We start from the raw sequence: 9166 nt of genomic DNA, 5'->3' as shown, positions 1-9166 counted from the left end.
GTAGTGTCAGCACCCCACCCGGTAGTGTCAGCACCCCACCCGGTAGTGTCAGCACCCCACCCGGTAGTGTCAAAACTGACAACATCAATACCTGCAATAACTGCATCCCACCAAGCTCCCCACTCCGTTTTTACGTTGTCGGAGATTTCCCACGAAGAAGCATCTCGCTCAGCCATGCAGTACGCAGAGGCCCTTCACGAACGGACTTCACAAGAGGTGGAGAAGATGCTGTGTGCGTCCTACGCGGCTCTGGATCTGCGGAAACGGACCGGAGTCAAGGTCGAGGATGACGAATGTCCTGGGGGAAAGAGAGCAAAATTTCCAGTCGTAACTCTAGGGACTGGTAACTCTGTTCCTTCGCCATTGTCTCCGAGCTACCTCTAGGGGTCAAAGTGGGACCTGCCTCTTGCTCAATAAATGCGACCAGCTTGGCTTTCTCAATTTCCAACAGCCAAGAAGATTTCTTGGCTGTTGAAAGCCAAGAAAAATGGTACCGCCTAATTCTAGCATTAGAGAACAACGCCGAACACGAGTGGCGGTCAATTGATGATCTTTCTATCGAGATGTCATGGTTTCTTCAGAACCTGTGGGGGACCGACGGTTTGGGAAAATGGCCCGATTTGCTAGGGAGATACTTCCAGTCAAGGTTTGCGCCTCCACGCCGGATGGGTGTTTTTCGGCGGGGTTTCTCGGAGCCATTGCTCGAAGAAATGGTGTGGATTGTGGGAGGTTGTGTTCGAGAATTGGATTTAATTTCTAAAGTCCCCAAGAGGCTGTGGATGTGGACACTGGAGGGGCGATGTTTTCGAGAGCTTGGCTAGGCTCGAGCAACTTGTTATCAGGTGTTGATTGACTCGAGCAACCTGTTGGTTGGTTAGTTCTCTCCTGTGTTGATCCTGTTGAAGAACAAGGCACCTCACTCATGGTAGCTCCCGACTCACGGTAGCTGCCGATGTCGGCGAAGGAGGAAAGTTCGTTGAGATACACCAAGCTAAATTTTAGTCGTAACTCGGAACCGAATTGGTTATGTATTGTACCGCCTGTGAGCCTAATGACTTGGGCTGACGAATGGTGTGTGGACTGACAAATGTGTGTGTGGGCTGACAAATGTGTGTGGGCTGGCAAATGGGTGTAGAGGGGGGGGGGGTTATGGCTGGCATAACTAAAGAGAGAGAAGGACGGGTCGGTTGTGAACTTGGGCGAACTTGTTTTGTGCTTAATCGTGGCTGTGAAGTGCCAGGATGCTTTGTACCGGTCCTTTGGGCTGCATGATGGTAGTAATAAAATGACCCGTGACATATAGTCATTTTATTACCGTTATGAAGGCCAACAAGAGTGGATGTCTGGAGCTCTCGCTGTCGGTTCATGTTTTGCTGAGTGGTTTCGGGAATGAGGTGGGTGCTGCCTCTTGCGACCTCGTGTCTGGCTCGGTTTCCCCACGGACTTCTAGACGTCCCGGTGTGAACCTGGGTCCCGATGTCACGTTGGTTGTTGACGGGGAATCAAATGCTATCCCGTATGGCGACCTGAAAAGAGTTCAGGGAGTTGTTGCTGATATGATACGAGACTATTTCGACCAAGACGTTAAGGGTTCTGCACCGGAGATAAAGACTGTCGGCCAGAGCAGCTTGGACCGCTGCATGCGTACCCTCGAACAGAGATTGGTGACCGTAGGATCCAATCCAGGCATGACTTTTGGTACTTCCGGAAAGCGTCCATGTTGTTCATGGCAATGGGCCGGAGTAGCCGGAGAGTTGTACGAGCGACTGGATCGTGACAGGATGGTGGCGTTACTGAAACAGTGTGCACTCCTTGTGAGTCGGCCAACGGGAATGACCGACCAGTGGTATTTGGCGAAGATCCTCCAAAGGTGTTTGGACAGTAGACGCATTAAAAGACTGATGAAGAACGTAGGAGTGGAATGCGATGAGGGTTTTGAATGTACTATGCTCCTTCCCGACATGATTATGGCGGACCATTTCGTCCGTTTCCCGGCAACCAACGAAGCGGGCCGTCGTGTGATCTTCTCAATTTCTCACGTTGCTTACTGGTTGCTAAGAACGAAAGGTAAAGTGGGTCGATTCCGGAAAGTTCTAGGATCGGGGACAGCTGGCGAGTACCACTGGGGACGTATCGACGATTTCTCTATTAAGCTAACGCGGTTTCTTTGGGACCTGTGGGGAGCCGAGCGCTTTGGGAGAATTAGTCAACTTGCTAAACAACTGCTTCCTGTCGAGGTTGGTGCCTCCATGCCTGAGACGTGCTTCTTTTGGTGTTTTGTAGGAGCTATAGCTCGAACAAATACACCAGAGTACCAAACATTTTGTTCGCAAATTGGATTTGTCCCAGAGGGTAAGAATCGTGTGTGGGTATTGGAGGACCAACACAAGGACTTTGTCGAGCGAATAACCAGACTCGAGAAAGAGGCCGGGGGTCCCCCGGAGGCTATTACAACTGAAGAACTCCAAGCTCCGCAAGGGGTGGATGCCAATGTGGAAGAAGCTCAGAAATATGTTGCTGAAATGATACAGGATTTTTGCAAGGTGGAGGGACCGAGTACAGCGCCATTGAGCACACTTGCAGAACCCTCCCTCTCCCAAATAATGACTATCGTAGAGAATATTCTCTCTCATGGGCAGAACATAACGACGCCGTCACATCACGGCACATGGCGGTGGGCTAGGGTGGCAGGAGCATTATACAACAGATTGGATCGCAGTAGAATCCTCGAATTGCTTGATAGCTGCCAAACACATTTCGGTGGTCGAGAGGAAATGACGGACCAGTGGTACTTGACGAAACTTCTTCAGGCGTTCGCAGGACGTCGAAGAGCTGCTTCGAGTTCTCTTGTAGACCGCATAATGAACCCAGACGAGAGGACATTTGCTGGCATGATCTTGCCTGACATTGTTATGGCCCGTCACTTCGTAGGCTTGCCTGCAACAACTACAGAATCCGACAGGCTGACCATTTGGACAGTAATTCATGTCGTCTCCTGGATGATAAAGGCACGCTCCAATAAGATTTCTGGCAAACAAACACGGTACATGAATGCTGGAATCGACGATAACTCCATCGAACTAGCAGCGGTTCTATTCAATCTGTGGGGCCCTGAACGCTTACAACAAGTCAATCGACTTGTTGAAAAACTGCTTCTTTGGAAGCTTCCCAAAAACATGTCTGGTCCATGTTTTTTGGCCTGTGTTCTTCAAGCAATACGTGGGAGCGGCAGCAAAGTTGTTGGGCACTTGCGCCATCATCTTGGTCTTGACTCCGGTATGCAATCCGACACGAAAAGCCGAAAACGGAAAGTACAAGACGAAGGCGATGCGTTTTTCGGACGGCTACCGGACACCAATCGCCCACATCCCACCCGGACCTCTCCCTGTTCAACAAAAACCCCTGCAGGCACACCTACCCGTCAACTAAACCCCTCTACCCACCAAACATGTCCTAGTACCCCTCGGCTTCCCGTCACAAACTCAGATTCCCACCCACGCAACGAACTAGTCCCACAGTTGGAACCACAACCCAAGACAACAATCGATCCCATCTCTTGGATACCATCAACACCACTAGTGACGCCTTTTATGGCCAACCGCTCCGTCTTTACGTTGTCAGAGATTTCGCACGAAGCAGCGTCTCGCTCAGCCATGCATTATGCAGCGGCTCTTCGCGATTGGTGCTCACAAGAGGTGGAGAAGACGCTCTCTGCCTCATACGCCGATCTAGGTTTGCGGAAACGACACGGAGTCGAGGACGCTGAGTGTCCTGGGGGGAAGAGGGGTAGGGGGGGCTTGTGATCGCCAAATGCATACTCCCAAAAAGCTGGAGAACAATCACCTTTTTGGTTCGAGAAAGTGCCAATACCCATTCTCTTGCGGGCATCGTTAACCATCCAACGTAGCCGTCTGTGTGAGTTTTGTAACTGGAGTCAGCTGAAGGTCGGCGGTTCGAAGTCGGCTGTTGTTTTTGGAATACGACAAGAACAGGCCGTTTTACGTGCATTGCAGAAGTGATGCACCAAGCGGGGGGGGCGGAAGATATATCTTGGTAGAGCATTAAACCTAGCACCAAAAGACAACGAACGAACACTAAAAGACAACTGCGGACAAAATAGAACGACTACCGAAAACTAATCCAACGAACACCACTTTAATAATGCAAACCGACCAAGCAGAATACCGACTGTGGCAGAGAAGACATTTATACCAAAATAGACCTATACAGAATATCGAATGTGGGCCAACGAGCTGACGGGCACCGTGGATGGCCTTGATTCTGTCAATTAGGTCTTGAAGTGAAAGATGCTTAAAGCTGACCGGATTTGTAGCTCGACGTCTTTGTCGACCTTGCGTAGAAGACAGTAGTCGAGGCTCCCTCAGGCATGTAGCTGAGTAGTTCTACGACTCAGAATCTGTCAAAGGCTATTGTCGGTTTCTCATGGGCCAATTTTATTTACTATGAAGACTACTAAGAGCCGAGGTGTCGGGCTCCCGTTTCCGGTCCATGTGTTCCTGACTGGTTTCGTGGGGCCCTCTTGTGACTCCCCGTCGCTTTCCTGTGGCGTCCCCGAACGGGGTAGGGGACCGGTGGGTATTGCTGACAAATCCTTCCGTGACAGCACAACCGTTGCCGATGGCGGCCTGCTGAGAATTCAAGAAGTTGTTGATGACATTGTACGAGATTATTTCGACCAACGGATTGAAGCGCAGGAAAAGACTCCGAGCAGTGTAGACGCCCTTCAAAGCGCGAAGATTATAGGTCGCCTTGAAGGGCGCATTCTGCGTCCAGCGAGACTTGCATCGAGAATGGCCTTCGGTGAATCTGAAACGCGTCGGTGCACGGCGTGGCGCTGGGCCTCAGCGGCTGGAGAGCTGTGCGACCGACTGGACCGCAGAATAATGCAGGGACTGCTCAAGAAGTGCACACGCTTTGTGAGTCGGCCCACAGGAATGACCGACCAGTGGTATTTGGCGAAGATCCTCCAAAGAGGTGTGCGTCCGGACAGTATCGAGACCTTGATGAAGCGTGTCGGAGTTAAACTCGACCAAAGTTATAAGTGTGGCCTGCTCCTTCACGATATGGTGATGCAACGCCACTTCGTTAGGTTCCCGACAACGACTGAAGCAGACCGTAAGGTCATATTTTCTGTTTCCCGAATTGCTCACTGGTTATTAAAGACGAAGAATAAGGAAGGGCGGTTTTATGGCATTATAGGAACGTCACAAGAGGGCAAGAAGCAGTGGCTACGCACCGACAATACCTCTATTAAGATGGCACAATATCTTCGCCACATGTGGGGTTTGAAGCGATTTCTGAAAATGGCCGAACTTGTTAAGGAGCTGCTTCCAGTTGAGGGTGCTACTTCCCTGACAAACACGTGCTTCTTCGAGCGCTTTCTCGGAGCCGTCGCCAGGAGTTGTGCTGCCGAGTTCAGAGCGTTATGTTCGTTGATAGGATTTGCAACGGTAGATGGGAGGACTCTGGCAGATCAAGGTCTAGCCGGGCCCGAAATGCATACCACGAATCCCTTGTCCACGAATCCCTTGGGGGTGTCCGCAGTTAAAGAGCGCCGTGCCCGACACGTGGCAGATACCCATCAGATGTGCCGACCTGAGGTAGCTGCTAATCCGATAGGTGGAGCACAGCCGTGTTCGAAGACGCAGCGACATTCGAAGACGCTTCTGGTGGCGCCTGCGAGGCTCAGCCATTCCGTCTTAGCACTAGGGGGGTTAACTACAGTCTCTCTGGACCAGCAGGCGGGACCGTCGTTCCGTGGCGTCAGCAACAGGACGGTTAGTAACGTTCCGTCGGTTAGTGACATTCCATCAGGGGCTACAGTTGGAGAGCCTGTGGATGCCCGTGTGGAAGAAGTTCAAAATTTTATTGCTGACTTGATACAAGGGTTCAGAAACAAAGTCGGTGAGTCGTCACTAGGAAAGAAGACCGAAGGTTATACAAGAGCACTTGAGAGTCTTTTGCGCATCCTTGAACGGACAGCTTCCAAGGGGAAGATGCTTGCCACGCGTTTGAGTTCCAAAACTGGATGGCGGAGAGCTAAACTTGCGGGAGACCTATATGAACAGGTAGATCACAAAAGACTAATGGCGCTCTTTGAAATGTGCACGACCATAGTGCCTCGACCCGCTGGAATGAGCGAACAATGGTATCTCTCTAAGATCATTCAGAAATTAATGCCAGGTGCGAGTGTGGGTTCCTTTTGTGAAAAGTATGGAATTGACCATCATGTCCATCCTAAATTTTCAAAATTCATGTTCAACTTGGATGGCATCGTGATGGAACGTCACTTCTGTGGACTGCCGGAAACGAACGGAAATAGCAAGCTGATAATTTGGTCGGTTTGTCAGGTTATGTCTTGGCTACTTAAGACAAGACTGCGCGAACCCTATTTTAAGCTCATCGCGGAGAAAGACTACTGGAACGGTGGTATCAGCACTGAAACTATTGAACTGACTGCATTTCTATTCAGGCTCTGGGGTCCCGAACGCTTTAGGAATGTAGCTAAATTTGCTAGGACACTGCTTCCCGTAACTGCCAAGGAAATCTCAGATGCATGTTTCTTGGGCTGCTTCTTACGTGGTGTTTTGGGCTCGTGTCCAAAGCACTATCGCGTGCTCTGTAGCACGGCTGGCTTTTCCTTCACCGAAAAAAGGACACAGAAGCGATTCGAAGAGGAAGGCCCCGAGTTCTTCGGACACCTGCCACCCAATTGGGAAACCATTACGACCAAGGACCTCAAGGCTCTGGATATGGAGTCACATCCCGATGTGCTCTCGCAGCACGTAACCGATTTCGAAACAGCTTCATACGCCCCTCATCTCGATTACCGCGTCGAGCTACCTCCGGTAGCTGCCGATCTGGCAACTGTCGGTCCCGTAGTGTGCACGCCAGCAGCTCCGGTGACACCTTTTGTGGCACTTCCGGGGACGCGCGCGATGGTCGGTCATTCCATTGTAACATTGTCAGAAATTTCGCACGAAGCAGCGTCTCGCTCAGCCATGCATTATGCAGCGGCCCTTCGCGAGTGGGGCTCACAAGAGGTGGAGAAGGCGCTCTGTGCCTCATACGCCGATCTGGGTCTGCGGAAACGACACGGCGTCGAGGACACTGAGTGTCCTGAAGAGAAGAGGGGCAAATCTTCGTAACGACTTCGTGGCGCTCGGTCTCGGCCGGTGATTTAACCGCCGCCATGTGCCGTGTAAGCCGTAGTGTTCTGGCCCGTTGCATTCTCGCCCCGTTACTCTTTTTTCAGTACATTTTTAGCTGTACTCTTCTGGTCCGAAGCTTCGGGCAACACTGAGGATTGTTCATACGACGCAGACAGCACCACGTCAGCAACAGACCAGTACGACACAACACGGCCAACATCTCCAGCCCCGTTCGCTGTCCGCTTTAATGCCGCGAGACCAGTACCTCGCGTTGGGAACGCACCGCTGATTGCTGGTGCTGTTGCTTGCCTGAGTTGGTCCCAGTCCGAACGTCTTTTTGGGACATAAAAGACATCGAGGACAACGCGCTCGTGTTTGCAGCGCATCATAGGGAGATGGACGTTTTTACGGGGTTGAAGCCAGGAATCCAGAATGTTACCAACCCAAAGAGGTCTCCCTCCTTCCCACGAGGCCTCTCCCAGCCGAACAAATTTGTGTCTGAGTTCTTTCCCAACGACAAGAATAATTGCGGAAGATAATAACCGTCACCAGGAAAAAAAGGTCACAGGAGGTTCTCTCATTATGAAAGCGAATACGAGCAGTGAAGCCGGACGGGCGGCCGTTCAGGTCATTCTGTTGAGTATTCTGGACAGCGGAGCAGGAAGCAGATTGGAGCCGGCTGGGTCGTGCCAATTGGCGCCCTCGGGTCGTCTGGAAATTGCGGAAAATTCTGTGGATTATCGTGTGCGGGAAGCTGAAGACTTTGTTGCTGATGTTATAAAAACGTTTGCGAAGAAGGAGCAGTTGTACAGAGTGCGACGACCGGACAGGTGTCTTAAGGCCTTGAGCAACCGGGTGTTGAGTGCGGCCAGGCTTTCAGGTCGTGAGCCTACGATGGAGACTGCTCAATTAAGGGGGAGTTGTCGGTGGCGCTGGGCCCGATTGGCAGAGGTGTTTTATAACGGACTAGATCGTAATCGAATGCTGCAGCTGCTTGAGCGTTGCAAAGCACTGCTCGGTCGACCGGTTGGAATGACGAACGAATGGTATCTCGCGAAGGTTTTGCAGACTTTTGGAGATAGTCGTGTAATTTTTAAGTGGCTGGAAAAGACTGCACACGCGTGTGCGGACGAGGACATAAAGAGCCAAGCATTATTGTTTGACAATAATGTGGCACGGAACTTCGTCGGTCTTCCGGCCACCACTGAACATGGCAGACAGGTGATCTCTACAATTTCTCAAGCGGTTAACTGGCTGCTGAAAACTCGCATTGGCGACGGCAATTTCCGAAAGATCTTGAGAAGCCAAGACTACTACTGGTCTCGTGTCGACGACTTCAGCATCTCACTCGCTGTACATCTGCGCAACTTCTGGGGACCGGAACGCTTCAACAGGATCACCCATCTTGCAACCTCGCTTATACCCATCCGCGGGTCCATCACCACTTCAGACACGTGCTTCTTCGCCTGTTTCCTTAACGCCGTGCAACTTAGCTGTCCTTATGTCTTCCGCTGCTTTTGCTCCCGGTCCGGATTACCATACGTCTACCGCACCGGCACGGTCTACCATAGAGCCGAATCCGAAGGCAACGACTTTTTCGGTCAACTTCCCAACCCACAAGCTCAGACTGCTGAGGCTCAGATTGCTGTGGCTCACATTGCTGAGGCTCAGACTGCTGAGGCTCAGACTGCTGAGGCTTAGACTGCCGGGACCGGATAACAGCTTCAAGGAGACCTACCGCCCAGCATCATGACTCAGGTCATGACCCAGATACACACGCACGACCACCGTCCGCCCGCTATCTTGTTTTGACTTCGTTACGTGTCCTCGCAAAGGCGTGATGAGAAAAGTTAAATGAAGCTAACAACACCATTCCGGCCATCTGCCTCACATAAAATTCCATAACAGCGATATGTGCATTCCTCACTTGCTGGTACACCCACTGAACGGGGTATGGAATGGGTATGTGTTAATACACCCACTGGAGGGGGGGG

General features: G+C 51.4%; 3 protein-coding genes across 3 annotated transcripts; all 3 read left to right on the top strand.

The window, feature by feature from the left end:
* Positions 1-1319: 1319 nt before the first annotated feature.
* On the top strand, positions 1320-3429 carry GNI_006110 (hypothetical protein; the record flags this gene model as incomplete). Its single annotated transcript, XM_011130331.1, has 2 exons — positions 1320-3128; positions 3214-3429. The coding sequence occupies 2 exons, from the start codon at positions 1320-1322 to the stop codon at positions 3427-3429; spliced, it is 2025 nt and encodes a 674-aa protein (XP_011128633.1).
* Positions 3430-4463: 1034 nt separating this feature from the next.
* On the top strand, positions 4464-7169 carry GNI_006100 (hypothetical protein; the record flags this gene model as incomplete). The annotated part of the gene is made up of 1 exon (XM_011130330.1): positions 4464-7169. The coding sequence occupies one exon, from the start codon at positions 4464-4466 to the stop codon at positions 7167-7169; it is 2706 nt and encodes a 901-aa protein (XP_011128632.1).
* A 585-nt stretch (positions 7170-7754) lies between these two features.
* Positions 7755-8873, top strand: GNI_006090 (hypothetical protein; the record flags this gene model as incomplete). Its single annotated transcript, XM_011130329.1, has 1 exon — positions 7755-8873. One exon carries the CDS (start codon positions 7755-7757, stop codon positions 8871-8873), a length of 1119 nt encoding a protein of 372 aa, XP_011128631.1.
* Positions 8874-9166: the final 293 nt, after the last annotated feature.

The sequence above is a fragment of the Gregarina niphandrodes genome, assembly GCF_000223845.1.
Source record: "Gregarina niphandrodes unplaced genomic scaffold scaffold00001, whole genome shotgun sequence".
NCBI classification, from domain to species: Eukaryota; Apicomplexa; class Conoidasida; order Eugregarinorida; family Gregarinidae; genus Gregarina; species Gregarina niphandrodes.
The sequence above is the reverse complement of the archived record's forward strand: the minus strand, read 5'-3'. Positions and strand labels throughout refer to the sequence as shown.